Here is a 22,744-nt window from a genome sequence, read left to right as displayed (position 1 = left end):
TCTTTCCAGGCGGAGTGGTGCGGCAGCTGGCGGTGTCGCGGAAGGACATCAGATCATATAAGGCGGCAGTGCGGTTTTCTAGTTTCGCCGGCTTTATCGCAACTACCAAGAGCAGTGCACGAGACCGGCATCCCTGCGAAATGCCCTGCCTCGCAGTCAAATTTCATTGGACCGTTTAGTTTGTCTGTATTTACTATTTATAAAGTTGTGCAGGTTCATTAACTTAATGTTGCAAAGAATTATACCTTAATACTTTGACGTGAAATCTACGCGCATTCGGTCCCTCAGCCGAGGTAAAGCAGTGAAACTAAGTTTTAGACCAAGTATAATTATTCGTCTTTCTTAAGATCATTTTTGATGACTGACATTCTCTCTTCGTAAAAGGCTGTCCCGCTCTCCATCACTCTCATATTACCTGAAGAGAACGGACTGACTGCGCAATCATGGGGGTAAGAACGACATCACTCTTTTATTGCATTATAACAAACAGAAAAGGATAAAACATTTTCCCATTTTCTTTAAAAATGTATCATGCATACTTTAAATTGTAAAAAAAAAATGCAGCGTCATGATGCTGTCAGACCTAAAGAGGAATGACATTGACTTGTACGCTGATTCTAGACTGCGACACAGGACGTTCTGTAATCATACGTTACGAATTATGCGATATAACTTTGAAATTGTTATTAGCCCTATATGGTCAGCATCAGATCCAATATAACTGCCTTTTTAATGTGTTAGAATGCTGTCGTCATTATCAGCGGATACGCAGAATCGCATTTAACGTTTTAACTTTAGCTGTCATCTTAATTGAAAGCTTGTCGGTGTTTGAATGATAATATCTGAATGGTTTTTTAACCTTGACGAGACAGTTTAATCGGGTGAAGCTAGTCAGAGACTTTATAAAGGGCAACACTGCGCGGTCCTGTCTTTGCCTTATGATTGTGTGGTGTCTATTTCTACTTATTAATGCTCAAAAGTAGCCTATCTTGTCAGGTTGTTTTACAGGTTTTAGGACTCTTCGGGTACTGTGTAGGGTCCCCCCTCCACCACACCATTTAGCTAGTTATATCCTGTCGTCTGTATGCTATTACTGATCGCAGCGCGCGACGCCTGTTCTAAACCGTTAATCCGGATGTGCTTAATGTGCATTTGAATCAACTTTATGGACACAACCGGCATTGCTGAGTGTGTTTCCGTGACTGGTGTCCACACAGACGCACAGACACACACACCCCAGAGCCGGTCCTTCGCTGAAGTCCACATGCGTCATAATGCGGTTACCGGGAATCTGTATAAAACCGGCTTATTTTCCTGCATCTGTGACATCACCTCGCGCGGGCCTAATCAGTATCACTGACAAGGGCATATTTAATAGATGCAGTTCTGAATAATCATTTGAAAGGTCGAATTTGGAATGCGACCGATGGAGATTTGCTCAAGTACAGTGTGTAACTGTGGTGGGGTGAAACGAATGTCAGACTGAGTTGCGCAATTTGCCTCATCACGAGCGTGGTTTTTATCATGTTATATTCGTAATGACGTGGAGAGTAGGAAAAGCTAGGTGCGTATAGCGCAGTGGGAACGCCGGAGATGAGCAGCTGAGTGCGTATTTGAAAGCTGTTGCCAGGGACACAGACAGATCTGCTAAAGCTGTTAACGCAGAATACTTAGCAACATCGCAGAACTAAATGTCACGGACCCTTTGCAGAGAATGCGTCAAAACTGACGACTAGCGGTGTAAGAGGCAAACATGAGTGCGCACACAGTTTTGTCAAGGATTAACATGAGCGCTTGTGAGTGAGTTTTGCTGGTTAAATGGGATGGAAGGTAACAGATATACTGGCGCAGTTTTTTTTTAAGGTTGTTAGCGGTTTTGAACGTCGATGAGGCGTGCCCGTGCCGGTTGCTGTCGCAGTGATGCTCGTGGCGATGCACCACCATCAGCATCCCAGCTGTTTTATTCCCTATAGGCCGCTTGCTGCGTCAAACACGAGGCGGAGCCACGCGAGTGGAAATTCCCGGTAGCGGCCTTTCATAGGCACGAGATGCGGATACGGAAAGCGAATAGATTAAATGAAGAAGTGACATTCATTGCGGTCATGTTCAAATGTGCTCTTAAAGGGATGGTTCATACAAAACCAAAAATGTTGTCATCACATGGTTTCATCATCCTCACACAGCCTAACCCTTCTGTGGAACATAAAAGTGGAAGTTGGGCAGAATGTCAGTTTCAAACAGAAAAAAAGGCTTTGGATCAACATGTTGGAGATTTAAATAATGCATTACAATTATTTATTACAAAATAAACTATATATATATATATATATATATATGTATATATATATATATGTATATATATATATATATATATATATATATATATATATATATATATATATATAATGTATTTATTCAATTGGCTAAAACATAATTTGCCTAATAAAATATAGTTTCTTGCTCTTTGGAAAGAGCAAACTAGGCTTATGATAGGACTTTATATGGATGCAAACACCAAGAACAATGTTACAACTTTTTTGCAGGTAGCTAGTATAACAGATTTAAAATGTCCATTAATGTGTGTGTGTGTGTGTCTATAATGGGATGTACTTACTGGCAGCGTAAAACTATTAAAAGTATTGTTTCATTAAGAAAGATAGAAACCGAGAATACAACTGGTTGCATTCCAGTATGTAAATTTCCTCTTCATACATATGATGATGCACCAGTAAGTATGTATTGTAGCCTATACACACTGCAGGTGAGTTCCTGGGTGGGGGTGGGGGGGACACAGATCCTGTTACATGTAATTAGCCTGGCTGAGCTTGTGTTTCCAGAGTGTGTGTGGGCCAGGTTACCTGGGTGCAGATGGTACAGATAACGAGTGACCAAGGATGAGGACACAGAGGTGTCCATAATGTGGAATTATAATGAAATGATGAATGCAATTTAGCAAAAAAAAATCTTTTTAAAGATGTATTTTCATATATTGGCTACATATGTACACACAGTGAATGAAGTTTATAAAGATTACGTAAATTATATATATTATATAATGATAAATTATATACATATTTAAAGTATAATTTATATATATATATATATATATATATATATATTATAAAGTAAATCATTAAGTTATGTATTAATGAAGTCATTAGTTTATCATTTACCCTATAGACTGTGGTAAATAATAATGCATTTAAAACATTAATAATGTAATTAATCTGTGCATGCCCTCTATGAGCATAACTGATGAGCTAACATCCTGTATATGTCCGGATGTTTTTTTTCACCTTGTATTGTGCACATCAATAAATATAGCTTTTCATAGCTTCTTTTGTACTGATATGACTCTTTACTATTGATATGAGCTAATTAACTATCTATTTTACACAGGACCTAATACTTCAATGGATTCATGTTATTAGACCATATTAGGGGTGTGAATGATGATGAAGTGTGTAATTTTTACTTTTCGTTTACATTTTTTTTTTATGTCAGCTTAAAAGTGGCTTACTGATAGTTGTATCTGCATAAAAAGACAGACTTCAGCTTTAAGTGGGTTGGATTGGATCTGTTAGGTCTCATTATCACATTCTGTCCACGGGACGTCTGTTAGTGGAGCGAATACTCAAGGTCAGATTACCCTCTCCTCGTCTTTCCCCAGTGTTGATGTAGAGTAACTGCCCCATAGGTCAAAGCTCCTGTGATGCTGCTCCACCTGTGGGAACATGCATGGAGTGCCTGGTTCAAGTTCCACATCCACACAACTTCATGTATTAATTGTTGGTAGAGGAGCTGAGAAAGAACAGTGCATTCTGATGGAAGGAATTCTGTGGCCCAGACAGTGTCAGATGAATGTGACTTAAGTACTGAGGAGAAGAAAAACTGTGTGTGTCCACTGTCTGTGTGAAGACAGAATAAAGAAAGGAATCCTCAGACAACCCTTTTGAGACGTGAAGCATCTGTGTGTCCTGCTGTGACTGTAATTTGGGGCAGTGAATTATTGTTCCAATCAAGAACATGCACAAAGATGCACACAGTCCCACACCCTGGCAAAGCTGATTCGCTCAGTGGATGAAGTATAGACAGATGGAAGGATAGAATGAAGGATAGAGAAGAACAGGAGGGGGAGGTATAGAGGTAATACTTTAACAAGAAGGATTACTTTATTTTGTTGACAGTGAAATGAAATTATATTTGGAACAACTCCATCTCTTTTCTATTTTTTTCTTTTCTCCCTTAAATGTGTGTATGTGTGTGTGTGTATTTTCTCATAATTGGAATGATTTAATCTCATTATTCTTGATTGATTAAGGATGTTTCTAAATTCAGTGACCCTCATCCTTTTTTGTTTTTGATCTATTGTCAAAAACAGCATTCAGAGGCTGGTACTTCTTTCTGGTACCTTTGCTATAATGGCAAAGCAATTGAAACTTTTTATGTACAGAAACTAGGATGGGCAGTATATAAAATAAAATCATTATAATTAAATAATTAAATTCCATAATTCCAAAACTTTATTGACTTTTATAATCATTTGCGAATTATTACAATAATTTTAAAATATTTTTTAAAAACTTTTTTACAGATACAATATTGTAATAATATAACATGGTTCTGTTTTGAATTTTTTTTTCTGTCACTGCTGTTTTCCTCCTCGTTTGAGTTCGTTATTAGTTTCTATGGTTACTCATTTGATTATTCATTCTGTTCAGTTTTTTCTCTTTATATAGTTGTCCGGTCTGGTCAATGTATACGTGTTGTTGCTATTCACCTGTTTCATCTGTGTTTTCCTGGTGGATTATATATTAAATACTTTAGTTGTGATTCATTGTCTTCATTTTGTACTTATACAATCCGAACGTGACAGAAGGCCCGACTCAAGAAAGGATATATATTTGTGCTGCGTTTTCAGTTTTAGTTTTTGTGTTTCGTTCCCCCCACAATGGACCTACCCGCCGTACAACTCCTGTGCCTGGAGAAGCTGGACCCTTCGCTGGAGAACCATACAAGAGAGTTTTTGATCTGGTGTGCCTTACACTCTACTCTGACTGCTTGCTCTGCATTTTTTACCATGCTAGCCTCAGTCTCAGTCTAATGCACGTCTGCTAGCAAACGGTCCCAATGAGGATTTTGCCGCTTATGTGGTGTGAGTGCTGGTAGTGGTTCACCATCGACCCCGAAGAGGATATCATCAGTCCCACTCCCAGACCACCACCACGCTGTGTGGACAAGACACCAGAGCCCATCACAGACCTTGGAGAGCCAGCGCCTGCCGCGATGGAAAAGCCAGCGCAAGAAGAAGCGAATGAGCAAACCATTGCCTTGGAGCCTAAATCTGACAACGCGCCTGACCTGGTGTGTGAGCTATAGCAACATCATGTGCCCCCGAGAAAATTATTTTGGATTATGAGGGTATGGAGAGGAGCCCCGCCCAACCTCCCGCCACAGAGACGGGGTCGCTGCAGGACCAAAGTTTGTTGGTATTTGGAGAGGATGAGCCTCTAACCCGCGCTGATCCCACCCAGCCCTGCGCCAGCCAGTGCCTTTACCCATTCTTTGCTGTCGTCCATCAGCTCTCGACTCCTTTTCTGTGACGTGGATCCGCCTCAGGCCTTCCGTTATCCAAATCCTTGACAAACTAAGGTGAAATGACAGAATCAGCAGCTGGAGGCAGAGCCAGAGGATCCACCTCAGGCCTTCCGTTATCCAGATCCTCCTGGATGAGTGGATCCTCTGGCTCCGCCTCCAGCCGCTGATTCCGTAACGTCACCTCAGTTTGTCGCCCTGTCTCCTCTGCTTGTTTTGTCTTATTTAAACCATTCTAAGCAGACATACGTTTGTGTACACATATAAAGAAGAAATGTAATCTGGCTCTTTTGTGATGGAGGCGATTCGTGGGGGGATTAGCCCCCCGAGTTTGCCCGTAATCAGATTATTTAATCTGTACTTTGTAGCCCAGACCTAGCCTGGTCTACATCTCACGACAAAACAGATGGTACATCAAGTTCACTTACACGCACACTCATTCGGTCATAATGTGGATGAAGTGTTCAGTGTTATCTGCTCTTGAACAAGCACTTCATGATTCACCCCAGAGTCGCGTGCACAAATACACCCCCTTATGCCAGATCAGAAAGGCCTTTTTCTGGGTTTATCGACATGTGTAAAAGTAACACACTCAATGTAATATATATCACACACCGAACTAGTGTTGTCAAAAAACTCGGTACTTCGGTACCAAGTCGGTACTAAAAAAAAAAAAATGTTACGGTACCAGCTTTTCTAGGTACCGAATACCAGGTTCGTCCAGTTCTGTTCTAGACGCGATGTCTGAAACGTGCACAGTTGCGTCCTCTTCATAACGCTGATATGGCTCTCTCTCTCTGAATCCACTTGTTGAAAGGAAAGGAGGAAAGAGCCACATATGGAAATATTTTGGATTAGGCTAATAATGTCACGTTGCCATAAGAGGCCGATTACATGCAAATTCGCAATTTCAAATATAGGCGCGATTCAAGCGCGCTCCTAATAAAAACTCGTTGGCGTTGCATAGCAACGACAGACGCCGCGTGAGAGCAAGCGCTTTGGAAAGAATAAGCACGCGCAAAAATATAATTAAAAAACACGCGCGACATGTGAACGGCCTCTAAAGTGCTTTCGGGGTAGTTTTACGAGTACATGAGCACAGTAGTATCTACCCGACACCAGAGTACTATGGTATTAGTATTGTCATTTAATGTCAGTGCCAGTTCTAGGCGTATTCTTGCCTTTATAACTCAGCAGGTTTAAAAAGCCTTTTTAAAATTAAATATGAATTCAGTTTTAGATTAATAAAAGGACAGTCAAGTCAAATAAAACATGTTTTATGGTAATGCTACAAAGATACCATTCATAAACATTACTTGGTTATCAACGCATTGAGTGAACAATATATTTTTACAACATTAATTAATGTTTGAAAATGTTATTTATTACAAACACCTGATTGTTAATGTTTGTTCACTTAATTCATTGTGCATTAAATAAATAATGGATTAAAACTTTACAAACAACTTTAAAAATGTGTTAGTGTATAATATTGTTTATTTTAGGTCATTTTATCTAATCTTTTTCTAAAGTGTTTATAATACAAATGTACAGTTTCCATACTTGTAACCGTGATAAACACTTAAATATATGTAAATTTAAACTAAGCTTTGGTACCGAAATTGGTACCGAGAACCGTGAATTTTAACTGGTATCGGTACCGAATACTGAAATTTTGGTACCGTGACAACACTACACCGAACAGTCCTCTAAGGGCAGTAGTGATGTGTCTGCTGCCATAACAGTGGTTTAAACACTTTTTGTACAGCTGTGCACTTGTAGATATTCATCAATAGCTGGACAGAGAAGACCCAAGATACAAGTATAAGCTAGATACAAGTAGATTGCTAGACCACACCAAGTTGTTTCTACTGCAGTTTTTTAGATAACTAATTGGCTACTGAAGTGAGCATCAAACTGGCATGGCCGTTCCATTGGCTCTGTATTAGTGCCACATATTAAGCTTATAAAATGTATAATCTTAATATTTAAATGGTGTCAAATATGTAAGGATTTTTATAGTGTTATTAACTGATGACAATTTCTGATGGTCTGATGGTGGTTTCATCATGGCTGCAAGTTACAGGCTGTTCAAAACGTGGGGGTTGGTTCGAGGACTAAACTAATATTGTAAAATATTATTACCATTCAAAACAACTGTTTTGTATAGTAATGTATTCCAATCCTGTGATGAAAAAGCTGAATTTTCAGCATCATTACTCCAATGTTCAGTTTCACATGTCTTTACTGTAAATGACTGATATCACTTCTTGTCTTGACAGTTTTGCTGAGTTGGTCTGACAAAAAAATTTAAATAAAATAATAATAATAAAAAAGTTGCCTGGAGAAATTCTTTATTTTTTGTCACTTTTGCTCAAGTGCTTCTTATTTTGACTCCATGGCCTCCTATTGTCCACAACAATATTTAAAGGGGGCATGACTTTTTTTTAGTTGTTTGTGATTTACTGGATAATGATTTTTTTAAGTAGTTTTTGATTACAATTTAACTTATTGTACTCACAATTTTTACCCCATATGATATTTTAAAGCTTGTCATATCTAGAAAGGTGTAAATCCATTATACAAATTACCGGTAACACTTTACAATAAGGTTCATCAGTTAACATTAGTTAATGTATTTACTAACATGCACTAACCATGAGCAATACATTTGTTACGGCATTTGTTCATCTTTGTTAATGTTAGTTCATGAAAATACAGCTGTTCATTGTTTGTTCATGTTAGTTCACGGTGCATTAACTAATGTTAACAAGATTTTAATCAAGTATTAGTAAATGTTGAAAATAACATTAATAAAGATTAACAAATGCTGTATATGTGCTATTCATTATTAGTTCATATTAACTAATGCAGTTAACTAATGTTAACTAACGAACCTTATTGTAAAGTGTTACCAAATAACCAAATAGCAATACATATCCTGATTTAGCTTATTTTAATGCTTTTTCTTATCTTATTAAAATAATCTTATTTTAAATCATTTAGTAATCTTGAGGCCCCCTAGTCCCTATAGTGGTTGAGAACTGCTGGTCTAGAATGATTATAATTTTTAAATATCACCTGCTGCAACAATAGAAAATATGAAACGAAAGAAAAATAACAAAATAATTTTCATCAATCAAAACTTCATCTCTCTTTTGCAAAGTCTACCTCGGTCACTCTGTCTGAACTTATGTCGTATATATAAGTCCCTGGGCTCCACAGCCACACACTTTTATTCTCTTTGCGTGTCTTACTCTTTAGATTGTGAGTGCATCAGTTTCAAGAGCATCAATAATTTGTGAGAAGAGTTCAGGGGACAGACCTCATGCAGAGACTATGTGTGTGTGTGTGTGTGTTGTGAATCAGTCAGTAGAAACGTCAGTGTTCTGGCGTGTAATTCCAGCCCATCAGCTCTGGTTCTCTCACAGAGCGGTATGTTTTTCTCACACAGTTGCTAACTTTACCACATGAGCACAATTATATCTGGAATTAGATAACCACTTTTACCGCTTAATGGCAAACCTAAGACTTCCAACAACACTGTAAAAAAATATTTTCAAGATTTGTTATCACAAGATATTTTCTTTCGTCAAATCAACTTTATAATAATTTATTTAGTTGAGATAACTTATTATTTTGAGTTTCTGATGATTAAATGAATCTCCTTCATTGTATTAACTCACTTTTTCCAGTTCAATCAGCTTAAAATTTTAAGGCAACCCAGGTTACTTACTTTTTTAAGTTAAACCAACAATATTTTTTCACAGTGTAGTAATCACAACATTTTTTCTTTTGTCAAATCAACTTAAATAATTTATTTAGTTCAGATAACATATAATTTTGAGTTTCTGATGATTAAATCATTCTCCTTCATTGTATTAATTCACTTTTTCCAGTTCAATGAACTTAAAATTTTAAGGCAACCAGGTTACTTACTTTTTTAAGTCAAACCATCAATATTTTTTACAGTGAAGATTGATCTCAGAGGAAATTCACTATCAGAAGTTAATGTGGGATGTCTAAATTCTTTGATATTCTTCACAATAAGCCAACAAAACATGTAAAATATGAGGACAAATAATTCAATTTTAATTAGGAAATTAACTACATTTTATAAACAGCATATTTAAAACATTATTTTCAGGCATCTTCCATCAGCTGGTGTGGTTTGGACCCTGATCTTCCCCATTTTCTCAGACCCTCTGTCGTCTGACGGTGAATCTCTCAACATGAGCTTAACTTAAGTAAATATTATCTGATATCTTTTCAAAATTTCATCAGGCTTATCCGTGAGAGAACAAGAGCGATCTTCTCCTATTTCCTCTCTGTTCTTTTGCCGCAGTGCAGGTATCATTGCAGATGTACATTGCGTACACACACACACACACGTGTTTTCATGTTCAATGGGGAATTTCCATAGACATAATGATTTATACTGTACAAACAGAAAGCTTTCTGCATTTTTACACTTTCGAAAAATATATATATTTTGTTTGATTTATAAGCAGTTTTCTTCATGGGGACCAAAATAAATGTCCCCACATAGTCAAAACTTACAGGTTTTACTATCCTTGTGGGAACATTTGGTCCCGGTAGCGTAGGGAATACCAGGTACACACACACACACACACACACACACACACACACACACACACACACACACACATCAAAAGACAAACATCTGCCATAAAAACAAAATGTATAGCATACAAGTGTAACCTATTTCATGGTATACTCTATTTAATTTATTTTATTTTTTGCTTTTGAATCTATTTTCCTCTGTACACCTCTCTCATTCTGGTTTCTCTCATTTCTTTCATCGTTCCCTTTGTTCTTCTTGTGTATTCAGCTGTTTTTGATCAATTTTGTAGAAATGAAAGATGACATGTTTGTGGTGTTTCCACGTGTGTGTCATCAGCTTTCACACGTTTAGCCACTTTTACAAAGGCAAACTAACAAAAAACTACCATAGATGTCCTTCTATAGTGACAAGATGTTTCATCTGTAAGATTAGTGTGAGCTGATAGAGGGAATTCTCACTTTCTATTCACTTTAATTATTTAGTGGTGTCACCTACCGCACATGCGCTCGCTTTTGTCACAGGATCTGTGGCGTTGGTGTGTGTGTGCCGTGCAAGTTGGTTAGAAGGTTGCCGTTGCGTGTGTGTCCGGTTGGTTTTGGGCAGGTTGTGTCGTGCTGAGAGTCATCAGACATTAAATGCAGCCGCTGACGGTGACAAACTCTCACACCGAGATAGCAGCAGGTCAATATCTAATTACCCCACAGGAAGTGGCAAATATTCCTCTATCTCTCCCGTTTTCTCTATCTCTTTGGATTTCTCACTTAGTCCGCCAGCTTTCTGTCAGTCCCCACCCCCGCATGCTCCTCTCTCTTTCCATCTGTCTCCTGTTCTGTTTCTCCTCTTTATCCATCCATCTTCATCTCTCACATTCTCATTATTTTTTTAACAGGTATCATCACCTGGCTGCCTGCTTGAGTCTGCGCCTTTCAGTCTAAACATGTCAGCTGACCATAAACATGCAGATATAAACCTCAGTCAAATTTTGTGCTTTGTTTTGGCTGTGTTTGAATTTGCGAGTTTAGTCAAAAGAGATAGGTCTGATCGAATTTAAAAATGAATTAAAAACACAATATCTTATTGTGTGGTTTGGTCAGACTCTCATAATTAATGAATTGGCCTGGTTCTTTTCATATATTGACCAGCAGGGGGCTCATCATGTGAGAGTGCAGGGTCTTGCCTCAGTAATTTCCTGGAAGGGAATTCACTCTTCACACGTCAACAGTGATAGAAGAATTGTACTTTACTCCATAGGGTCTAGAGGAAGGCATGCTGGTAGTTCTGGAAGCTCAGTATTGATCAGCCTGTGTGGAAAGATGATGCACGGTTTCCCAATTTAATGATGACAAAAATAGCACCACCTGAGAGTCTCACAGGAGCCATCTTGGCTCTGCGCTCTGTGCTGCGGTATAATAGGATTACAAATCCAACCAACAGAAACAGAGGATTTACAGAACAGAGTGAATAATGATAGTACACTGAAAGGTCAAAATCAGTTCATGACAGAATAATTATCTAGAGGTTATATATTTTTAATTAGACAAAAAAAGGAATATTGTACCTCTCCAGAGTCTGAAATTTGATCTCTGACTTTGATAAAGAACAAAGTGTAGTTGTTTTGAAGCTCATGAATTCATTTTAGACTTTCATCTGTGATCTGAAACAGACACATTCAATCTAATCAGAGTGTTTTTGATGAAAGAGTTGTGTAACACTGTTAATGTGAACGACGGGAAGAAGGGAAGATCTGAATTTTTTTCATCAAATTAAATTAGATTTGTTTGACCTCTTTGAGGTGACCACATCATAAAGAGAGCAATGGGGACGTTTATGTTTAGTCACCTCTCGTGAAGCTCAAAAGCAATATTAGTTCAGAGTAAATTACTTGAAATGATCTTCATTATGATCTTACAGTGGTGGTGTTGATTAACTGATTATTTTCTCTCTCCTCTATCATTTTTGTTTTAGTATGGACGATCGGATAGTTACCGCGTGGCCACCACGCAAGATAAAGATGAAAAAGGTTCTCCAAAGAAGAAAAAGGGGGTAAAAGATCTTGATGAACTGAAGAAAGAAGTTCCCCTGGTAAGAATCCCACTAGAAAAGGAGCGGATTTGTAGCCATTTTGCCTTTTACATTGTTAAATGTCCCTTTTTAAACTTCCATTTCAGACGGAACACAAAATGTCAATTGAGGAAGTATGCCGGAAATTTCAGACTGACATTGTTCAGGTAAACTCACACTTTATTTAGTGTTTGCTAAAACCAAGTTTCCATGTTTGCTAAATCCCCCCTTTTATAATTAGAATAGAAAGCCAATGTGTGTAATAGAGTCCCGAAGTTATGACGTCACTTTGTAGGACAACTCGGAAGTTAGCGGCGGATGGGTTCCCTCCCTCGATCGAATTTTCCCTATAGACTTTTGGAAAATCGCAAAAAATAAAATCTGTGTTCAACAAAGAGTTGTGACCCTTTTGTCTATCAAGATAATCTTTACTAGTTAAGCCTATGTAAAGTTTTAAAAAACACAAGCAGACACAATAAAGTAAAAAAATATATAACTGTGTTTTATGTCAAAGATCAAAACGTGAAAATATTTAGAGGTTTTGTTCACCACAGACCTTATTTCAGACGATTTAGCAAAAACCCATTCAAAAAACCCATAGACTTTATAGGGCGAGGGAGCCGGAAGAGCTAAAATGCTAACTTACTTCCGCGTTTTGGCCTACAAAATGACGTCATAACTTCGACACTCTATTGATGATACATATTAGAATGGTGGAGGAAATACTCACTTTAGTTTATGTTTATGAACACATCATTTGTCTGGTGAATGACTTCTGTGTTGTGATGCACTTCTCTTGACCACTAGGGTGCAATATACTCTGTAAAGTACATTGGTTCTCATACTTTTAGTAGGATATGTAGGATAACTCTGGTACTTCTGATGTAGTCAAGTCACCATAGCGCTTTATACAATACAGATTGTTTCAAGGGATAACCAGGAAAATAATAATTCAATGATGTTGTTAAATTCTGCTGTAAAGCAGTTCCTAAAAGAAAATAGTGTCATTATTCAGCAGAGGTCTGTTCAGCTCCGTTCAGTAACTATAAAGATTATCAATGTAATAATGTCAAAACTGCTTGTTTTCAAAATTTACAATTAACAGAAACTAGTAGTTTTTTAATAGATGACGCTTGATGATTCGAGACTTCTAAATAACTGTATGTTCTTCTTCTTCTTCAATAAAAACCAAGAAATTTCCGGAAAAATCGATTGTTAGAATTTTAAGTTAGATCATTTAAAATAAGTATTTATTTATTAAATATATAATTTTACATTTTTTTATTTTATTAAACATACACATTTAATAGCACATAATATGTCTTGGGAATAACTGTTCTCAATGTTGACAACTTGGGGAATCATACTTTGTATAATACATTTGATGTTAGTTTATTTATTAATTTAATATGACTTTTTTGATAAATTAACAAATGGAATTTCAGTTTAAATCATTTCAAGTCATCTTGTGGTTTTCTTGGAAGATTACTGAGGTCCCCTGGTTGACAACCCTTGGTATAACAGACCCTTAGAAGTACACAGCATACATGATATTATCACATTTTGAGTTCTTAGAAAAAACTGAATGTGTATTAATAGTAACTTTTGCAAATAGTTAATTCTTACAATGCTCTCTCTGCAAAAGGGTTTAACTAATGCAAAGGCCAGAGACTATCTGGTGCGAGATGGGCCAAATGCTCTTACCCCACCACCCACAACACCTGAGTGGATTAAATTCTGTCGTCAGCTGTTTGGAGGTTTCTCCATATTGCTGTGGACCGGAGCCATTCTCTGCTTCTTGGCCTATGCCATTCAGGCTGCCACCGAAGACGAGCCGGCTGGAGATAATGTGCGTATGCGTCACATGCCAGCACCCTGCCACATATGCCTTTTCTGCATTAAATATGAATATGAGAACTGAATGTGTCTTCTCTGGTCTCCTCTCAGTTGTACCTGGGAATCGTGTTGTCTGCTGTGGTCATCATCACGGGCTGCTTCTCCTACTTCCAGGAGGCAAAGAGCTCCAAGATCATGGAGTCCTTTAAAAACATGGTGCCACAGGTACTGGGAACATTCAATGCAAAACGTAAGACACATAAACGCAGAGAAACAGTGAGTTGAAACGACACTCTGTCCACAGCAAGCGCTCGTGATCCGTGAAGGAGAGAAGATGCAGATCAACGCTGAGGAAGTGGTAGCAGGTGACCTGGTGGAGGTCAAAGGTGGAGACCGAATCCCAGCTGACCTCAGAATCGTCTCTGCTCATGGCTGCAAGGTACACTATAAAAAAATATTTTCAAGATTTGTTATCACAACATTTTTTCTTTTGTCAAATCAACTTAAATCATTTATTTAGTTGAGATAACTTATTATTTTGAGTTTCTGGTGATTCAAAATCTCCTTTATTGTATTAACTCACTTTTTTCCAGTTCAATCAACTTAAAATTTTTAAGGCAACCAGGTTTAACCTGAATAAACGTTTATAAACCTGAAACGAATCTGTGTGCGATCTAGTGGACAATTGTGTGTCGTTGACCTCATTCGTAGGTGGATAACTCCTCCCTCACTGGCGAGTCAGAACCTCAGACAAGATCACCTGACTGCACTCATGACAACCCTCTGGAAACCCGCAACGTCGCTTTCTTCTCCACCAACTGTGTGGAAGGTACGGGATTTACTACAGTGTTGAACTGGTCTATCTACACATAAAAGTCAAGCTCAGAAGTGTGACTTTTTCCGTTTCACTCTTAGGCACTGCTCGTGGTATTGTGGTCTGCACTGGTGACCGCACCGTGATGGGCCGCATCGCCACGCTGACCTCAGGACTGGAGACAGGGAAAACCCCCATCGCCAAGGAGATCGAGCACTTTATTCACATCATCACAGGCGTGGCTGTCTTCCTGGGACTGTCTTTCTTCGTTCTGTCAATCATTTTGGGATACTCCTGGCTGGAGGCCGTCATTTTCCTCATCGGAATCATCGTCGCTAATGTGCCTGAGGGTCTGCTGGCTACTGTCACTGTGAGCACATGCAGTCGTCTAAGCATACTGTTCAGAGGGTTGGGAGCTAAGAATCAAAAATATACAGTGCAACTAGTGTAGTCCAAATCCGAACCTGTTCTTTTTAGTCAATCAAAAACATTCAGCATGACCAAGTTGTACAATTTCTGAACACATTACTCTTATGAACCCTTTCAGTGAATCAAAAAGCTTATCCAGGTTAATCCAAATCCCAAGCGAACGACTCACATAACCCGTTTTTGTTTTTTTTAATCAAAACATACAATGGACTTTTTAATAGCACTGTCAATAGATTTTCAGACAGTTTTTAATTGTGATTAATCACACCCTTTTGTGCCAATTAATCGCATATCATGAAATGAAGCATATATTTTATGTATCTTGTTTGACACAATTATTTTGTCATAATTTGCTATATCCAACAATGCAAACTATCAGATTGAAGGATGATTCAAAAACTGTATTTTCTGTAAGCTTTTTTCAAGGTAAATTTCCAAAAAAAGAACACTTGACACAAAAATGTCTAAATGATATAAGGAGTCTATATAATTCATAAATTTATGCACACCGAAGCACACCTGGAAATTACAGAACAAAACATTTCAGAATTCAGTGTATAGTATGTGTACTATGTAACTGCAAAGAGCTTGTTTACTTTTTACACATCAAGAAAAGAAGAAAAAACACTTTTACAGTAGTACTAAACACAGCAACAGAAAATGACAGAGCTGATGTTTTAAATTGAAATGCATGAAAACTTTCCACGGAGTTTAGCTGCTTAAAATAATCTGATTGCAAACAGAGACGCAAAATCCGGTTAGAATAGAAATGTCCACCTACCAGGGTTACAGGTGCTTGAGGCATTGTAGATGCGCAGTGTGATACAATTCCGACTCCCAATAGCATCTAAATCACGTTAATGATGCAATTCGGTGTGTTATTTGCATTAAATCATTTTAAAATGCTAAGGATTTTGAATTAATCTGATGTGTTTACCTTGTCAGCCCTAATTTATAACATTTATTGCATTTATACTGTATCTAAAAAGGCTCTGAAAAGTCAGTAAAAAAGTATGTTATCACCAATTAATGCAATAAATGTTTTAATTGCATTCATTAAAATGATAAATTCATATTCATTTGACAACCAATTTTTTTTTCAAACATTCCTTCCTTTATTTGATTCAAACATCTATTGTCTCTTTAATCTCAGGTGTGTCTCACTCTGACGGCAAAGCGTATGGCCAAGAAGAACTGCCTGGTTAAGAATCTGGAAGCTGTAGAGACACTGGGATCCACCTCAACTATCTGCTCGGACAAGACTGGAACATTGACCCAGAATCGAATGACTGTCGCACACATGTGGTTCGACAACCAGATCCACGAAGCCGATACCACTGAAGATCAGTCTGGTTTGTTCCTTTCTTCTTACGTGAAGACCGATGATGATTTTGTCTTTATGACAGCAATTCTTCTTTTCAGAGTCTAAGTTGGTCTCTCTTTGCAGGTGCTTCATTTGATAAGAGCTCTGTGACGTGGGTGTCTCTGGCCCGTGTGGCAGGACTGTGTAACAGGGCTCAGTTTAAGGCAGGACAAGATACTTTGCCCATCCTAAAGAGGGACGTGGCGGGTGATGCTTCTGAGTCCGCCTTGCTTAAGTGTATCGAGCTGTCCTGTGGCTCAGTCAGGAGTATGAGAGATAGGAACAAGAAAGTAGCTGAAATCCCATTCAACTCTACCAACAAATATCAGGTTTGGCAACAGTTATAGATTTTCAAAATCAAACAGTGAATATCAACTTGAGTTGAAGTTCAACAAACAACCAATTACATTTCAACACTCCATAAAACACAGCATGTGAACTTCTCAAGTCTAATTAACTTGCCATTTTGTACTGGAAATATTGTTATTCTTATGAAAATGTTTGAAATATTGTTGATTCCTATAAATCATCTGCTGAATTACTTTAAAAATAAAATTCTTAGTGTAATTTTGAGCATAGTCATGTAACCCTAAAACTGAAAGTACCAGATATGAAAACAGTGACTAGCATTACCACCAACAATTTCCACTTATCCATCTTTTGCATATTTCCACAGCTGTCCGTCCATGAGACGGAAGACCCCAACGATAACCGCTACCTGTTGGTGATGAAGGGGGCGCCAGAGCGCATCCTAGATCGTTGTTCCACCATAATGCTGCAGGGTAAAGAGCAGCCCATGGACGAGGAGTTGAAGGAGGCCTTCCAAAATGCCTACCTGGAGCTTGGAGGACTTGGAGAGAGAGTACTGGGTGAGTAATAAATGGTATCATGACACAGCACTCTGGAATAATCAATTCTGATTGGTCAGTCACAGCATTCTTGGTCAAATATTTTGCATAATGAATTGATGCACTTATGTATTTGATCAGTGGCTATGTAATAAGGAGGATAATGTACAGATAATTGTATGGTTATATAAAATAACTGCCGTAAAATTGAGTATATATTATACACTATATAAAAAATGTAGATTTTTTTGCCATCAGTGGAATAAATAAAATATGTAATAGAAAAGAGTATTACTGTTGTTTGCTATTGTATAAAATCATTAAAAATGTTATCTTTTCCACAGGATTCTGCCATGTCTTGTTGCCCGAGGACCAGTACCCAAAAGGCTTTGCCTTTGACGCAGATGATGTAAATTTCCAGACAGACAACCTTTGCTTTGTGGGACTGATGTCAATGATTGACCCGCCCCGCGCTGCCGTGCCTGATGCTGTAGGAAAGTGCCGTTCTGCGGGAATCAAGGTCATCATGGTGACAGGAGATCACCCCATCACTGCCAAGGCCATTGCTAAGGGTGTGGGCATCATCTCAGAGGGTAACGAGACTGTGGAAGACATCGCTGCTCGTCTCAACATCCCTGTCAGTCAAGTCAATCCCAGGTAAAGCCGGAACCAGCACTGTAAATGCAAACAGCACCTCAACATGCTTTAAAGATGTGGTCACATTAGCAAAGTTTTGCAAGCAAAAAAGGATCCATTATGATGGATTACTATTGAAATTAATAGCATAGTATTGTATTTATTTATGTTTTTTGTTTGTGTGTTTTAGGGATGCCAAAGCTTGTGTGATTCATGGAACAGATCTGAAGGACTATTCTCAGGAGCAAATAGATGAAGTTCTGCGGAACCACACTGAGATTGTGTTTGCCAGGACGTCTCCTCAGCAAAAACTCATCATTGTAGAGGGTTGCCAGCGACAGGTAAATGCAAATACTAGCATTCAATATACGGTTTATGATCTTTTGTCATTTCAATAATGCCCTGATTTGAGCTTCTCCTCTGTTTCTTTCTCTGTCACTCAGGGGGCCATCGTGGCAGTAACAGGCGATGGTGTGAATGACTCTCCAGCCCTGAAAAAGGCTGATATCGGTGTCGCTATGGGCATTTCTGGGTCTGATGTGTCTAAACAGGCCGCTGACATGATTCTGCTGGATGATAACTTTGCCTCAATTGTGACTGGAGTGGAAGAAGGTGAGTGAGACAATTGGAGTGCATGGGAGGATAGGACTGATGTTGTCAATCAAGATGTGTAAATCAATCTTTCCACTTGCAGGCCGACTCATCTTTGACAATTTGAAGAAGTCCATTGCGTACACCCTGACTAGCAACATCCCTGAGATCACGCCCTTCCTGTTCTTCATTATCGTCAATATCCCTCTGCCACTGGGCACCATTACCATCCTCTGTATCGACCTGGGAACTGACATGGTAAGCACTTCACTCTCACACTCGACATTCAGACACACCTATATACACACACACACACACATGAATCCAGTGTTTACCCACACACAAAAATCTACTTTCTATCTACCTCCATAGGTACCTGCTATTTCTCTAGCCTATGAGGCCGCAGAGAGTGACATCATGAAGAGGCAGCCCAGGAACCCCCAGAGAGACAAACTTGTGAACGAGCGTCTCATCAGCATTGCTTACGGACAAATTGGTTAGTCTTCTACTACTTTGAAACTTAGCTTTTTCTTCAGCTTTTACTTTATTTAAAGACCTAAACCTTTTGGAAAAGTAGTCATCTGTGCTACAAGCTTCTAATATTAGTGTTCCCATGGTCATGGAAAACCTGGAAGTAAAAATGTGAGTGAACTGATGTATTTACAGATTTATTTTAGTACCAAAAATAAAACTAGAAAATATGACAAACAGCATATTGTTTTGTAAAATTAATTTAATGTTTGTTATTATTACTTTATATTATTTTCTCAAAAGAGAAACAAAGTAAGCATAAAAAGTAAGCATATGTTGTGTATGTGTGCTTAGGTATGATCCAGGCTTTGGGTGGTTTCTTCGCCTACTTTGTGATTTTGGCTGAGAATGGCTTCCTGCCCTCACTGCTGGTGGGTATCAGACTCAACTGGGACGATCGCTCGCTAAATGACCTGGAGGACAGTTACGGACAGCAGTGGGTGAGTATTTTGTGTTTTATTGTGTTGTGACACCGTAAGTGTTTAAACGTCATACAAGTCTCAGAGGTCCCTGCATGAATAAGATGTTGTGTGCGTGTTCCACAGACATACGAGCAGAGGAAGATTGTTGAGTTCACGTGTCACACAGCGTTCTTTGTCAGTATTGTTGTTGTACAATGGGCTGATGTCATCATTTGCAAGACCAGACGCAACTCAGTATTCCAGCAGGGCATGAAGTGAGTTCAGGAAGCTTGTGTGCAGGAAGTTTGTTTTTGTATTCATTAGAGCATTTGATGTAACTGTGCTTGTCCTTTTACAGGAATAAGATTCTGATCTTTGGCCTGTTTGAAGAAACAGCTCTCGCTGCATTCCTCTCATACTGCCCAGGCATGGATGTGGCCCTCAGGATGTACCCGCTCAAGTGAGTTTAACAAACACACATTTGCGCAAATTCATATGTGGAGGATTTCTGAAAGATCATGTGACACTGAAGACTAATAATAACTAGACTAATAAAGGATGCTGAAAATACAGCTTTGCCGTCACATGACAAATTAACATTCAATGCATTGATTATGGATTTGATAATAATATTAAAACTGTAATCATGTATTTAAATGGTTATTATTATTCACAAGGTATTATGCATTCATTTCTTATGCAGAATCCAATCAATCAATTATTGAATGTAAAATATTGTGTACTGTTTTAGTCAATATGCCAAAATGGTGGAAACTGTCCTTTCAAATAATTTAATTTTTAATAATTTCAAATATTACCAAAATAATCCAATCAAACTGAAACGGATTCAGATTTAATGATTTACTTCATTAGTAAAGAATCTACTTTAATTATTAGGTTGATAATGAAAACACATGTGAAATATATGACATGACCTTAAATTGATACTGCATACAAATGTTCAAATTTCAATTTCTATTACATGAAGTGGTACTTATAAGTATTCTGCCATTTAAAATTGTGTCTCTCCTCATTTGTCTCTCTCGTCCTTAGGCCGAGTTGGTGGTTCTGTGCTTTCCCATACAGTTTCTTAATCTTTGTGTATGATGAGGTGCGAAAGCTTCTCCTGCGCCGGAACCCCGGTGGTACGTGTTCCTCTCTAGTGCCTCAAAGACACACACTCAGAATTACACATCCACCCAATTGTTTGTCTTATATAAAGTCGTACAATTGGGTCAATAAGGGTCTTTGTTTGAATTAGGGATCCAATAAAACATTATTCAGTTAAGAATTATGAATGAAAACGTCAACATTTCTCAAAGTGATTCCCTCTCTATTTCTGTCTTTTTTTTTTTGCAGGATGGGTGGAAAGGGAGACATACTATTGATCAACACAACTTCTTTATTCACATTCCTACATCTCCCATTTTGTTCTACTACTTCTCTACCCAACCGAGATGCACAAACATCCTCTCCCGCCCTCCTTTCAAAGAGACAACAGCTTTAAGCCAATAGCACGTCTCCCCCCCCCCCAAAGAGGAAACCACAATGCACCATCCAGACCCCCCCCACCATTTCCTATAATACTCTTTGCATGTATTTTCACACGGCTGTGTACATAAAGTCTGCTATATATCTAAAACAGGCAGCTGCATAATCATTATGTAGATTTGAAAGGAGCTTTTGATGCTAAAAAAAGGGAGTATGTACGCTCGCCTATTAAAAAAGTCCGTCCCTCCACCGCCCAATCCTTTACATCCTTGCCTTTACCCTCGGCCTGTCCTCCAGTCACACACGGATACACAGATCACACAAAACCTTGTCGGATCCCAGTGAACAAACTAGACTCCGTTTAACATAGTATCATTCACTACTTTTGCTTCTTAGGACATTTCACGTTCTTTAATCTCTTACGGAGGTGGTTTCGGCGGCTTTTCATTTTTATTTCCGTTTTTTAATCTCTACTTTTGTTTGATTGACATTGGCATCCCCTCTCACTCTCATTGACGTTCGCTCTCTGTCTTTGTTTGTGTGCTTGTTTGTCCGCTACAATAACCCTGAATGTTCCAATACACTCTCAATCTCTGTGTTTTAGGGAAAATGTAAAAAAAAATACCACATCTGATTAAATAAATGAAGACAAATCTTGGAAAATAGAAACACTGAAAAACTTCAAATTGATCCTCTTGTATGTTTTAACTCATATGACTGAAACACACAGGCAGTTTCCTATCAGGTTTTGCACAGAAAACTATGATGTTTAACGAAATAAACTCCACTGCCGACACGGACCTAGACACACCAGGTTTTATTGTTTTTGGCACATTGACTGGTGAAGGTAGATTTCAATGTTTATCTGTCATATCAACTTAAACCATTTGTTCTCCGAATATCTCACTTGAGAAACAAATTTAATCCAAACTTCACAATTGAGCCTGGTGTGTGCAGGCTCCACCGCTGGTTTGTCAGAAAATGCCATCGATATGAAGCAGTATTGGGTCACGTGGTCTGTATGTGCGTGAGTGTCTGCGTGCGTGTGTTTGATGAGGGAAAATGAGTGCGCTGCTGCAGTCGGCCATATGACAGACACGTGGATGTTGAGACTAAAGACAAAAGGACAAAACTACTGGTAGAATCATGCATATGAAAGGTCAAATCCAATAAAACATCTAGTACATTTAATACTACCAAGTGATGTCTGACTCTTCCTTTTCCACATTCCTGACCTTACTGCTTCAAATATCTAACTAAACTATCCTTTGCAAGTTTGTGAACGAAAGAAAGAGAGGGAACTTCAAGAATTGTAAAATGAAATGTTAAACCATTAAAAATGACTAAAAAGAATGAACAAATATAAATAAGAAACCAATTTCAATACTGTAAAAAAAAAATATTGTTGGCTTAACTTAAAAAAGTAAGTAACCTGGTTGCCTTAAAATTTTAAGTTGATTGAACTGGAAAAAGTGAGTTAATACAATGAAGGAAATTAATTTAATCATCAGAAACTCAAAATAATAAGTTATGCCATCTAAATAAATTATTTAAGTGTATTTG

The 22,744-nt window shown here is 38.2% G+C and overlaps 1 protein-coding gene across 1 annotated transcript; it reads left to right on the top strand.

The window, feature by feature from the left end:
- atp1a3b (ATPase Na+/K+ transporting subunit alpha 3b) lies at positions 1 to 21,850 on the top strand. The gene is made up of 22 exons (XM_039679464.2): positions 1 to 293; positions 385 to 449; positions 12,146 to 12,262; positions 12,349 to 12,408; positions 13,887 to 14,090; positions 14,189 to 14,302; positions 14,382 to 14,516; positions 14,789 to 14,906; positions 14,993 to 15,261; positions 16,474 to 16,672; positions 16,768 to 17,012; positions 17,360 to 17,552; positions 17,876 to 18,188; positions 18,358 to 18,508; positions 18,611 to 18,779; positions 18,862 to 19,016; positions 19,131 to 19,254; positions 19,584 to 19,729; positions 19,835 to 19,965; positions 20,049 to 20,150; positions 20,744 to 20,835; positions 21,050 to 21,850. The coding sequence occupies exons 2-22, from the start codon at positions 444 to 446 to the stop codon at positions 21,076 to 21,078; spliced, it is 3,072 nt and encodes a 1,023-aa protein (XP_039535398.1). The 5' UTR covers positions 1 to 293; positions 385 to 443; the 3' UTR covers positions 21,079 to 21,850.
- The last annotated feature ends 894 nt before the right edge of the window (positions 21,851 to 22,744 follow it).

This window comes from Pimephales promelas, chromosome 12, assembly GCF_988280905.1.
Source record: "Pimephales promelas chromosome 12, fPimPro1.hap1.1, whole genome shotgun sequence".
NCBI classification, from domain to species: domain Eukaryota; kingdom Metazoa; phylum Chordata; class Actinopteri; order Cypriniformes; family Leuciscidae; genus Pimephales; species Pimephales promelas.
Note: the sequence above shows the minus strand (reverse complement) of the source record. Positions and strands in the feature narration are given on the sequence as shown.

Excerpts from the sequence above, each read along its gene's own strand:
- atp1a3b (XM_039679464.2), top strand. Across the intron at positions 14,907-14,992 it reads CTCCACCAACTGTGTGGAAG|GCACTGCTCGTGGTATTGTG; the intron begins GTACGGGATTTA and ends TTTCACTCTTAG. Across the intron at positions 18,509-18,610 it reads TAGAGGGTTGCCAGCGACAG|GGGGCCATCGTGGCAGTAAC; the intron begins GTAAATGCAAAT and ends TCTGTCACTCAG.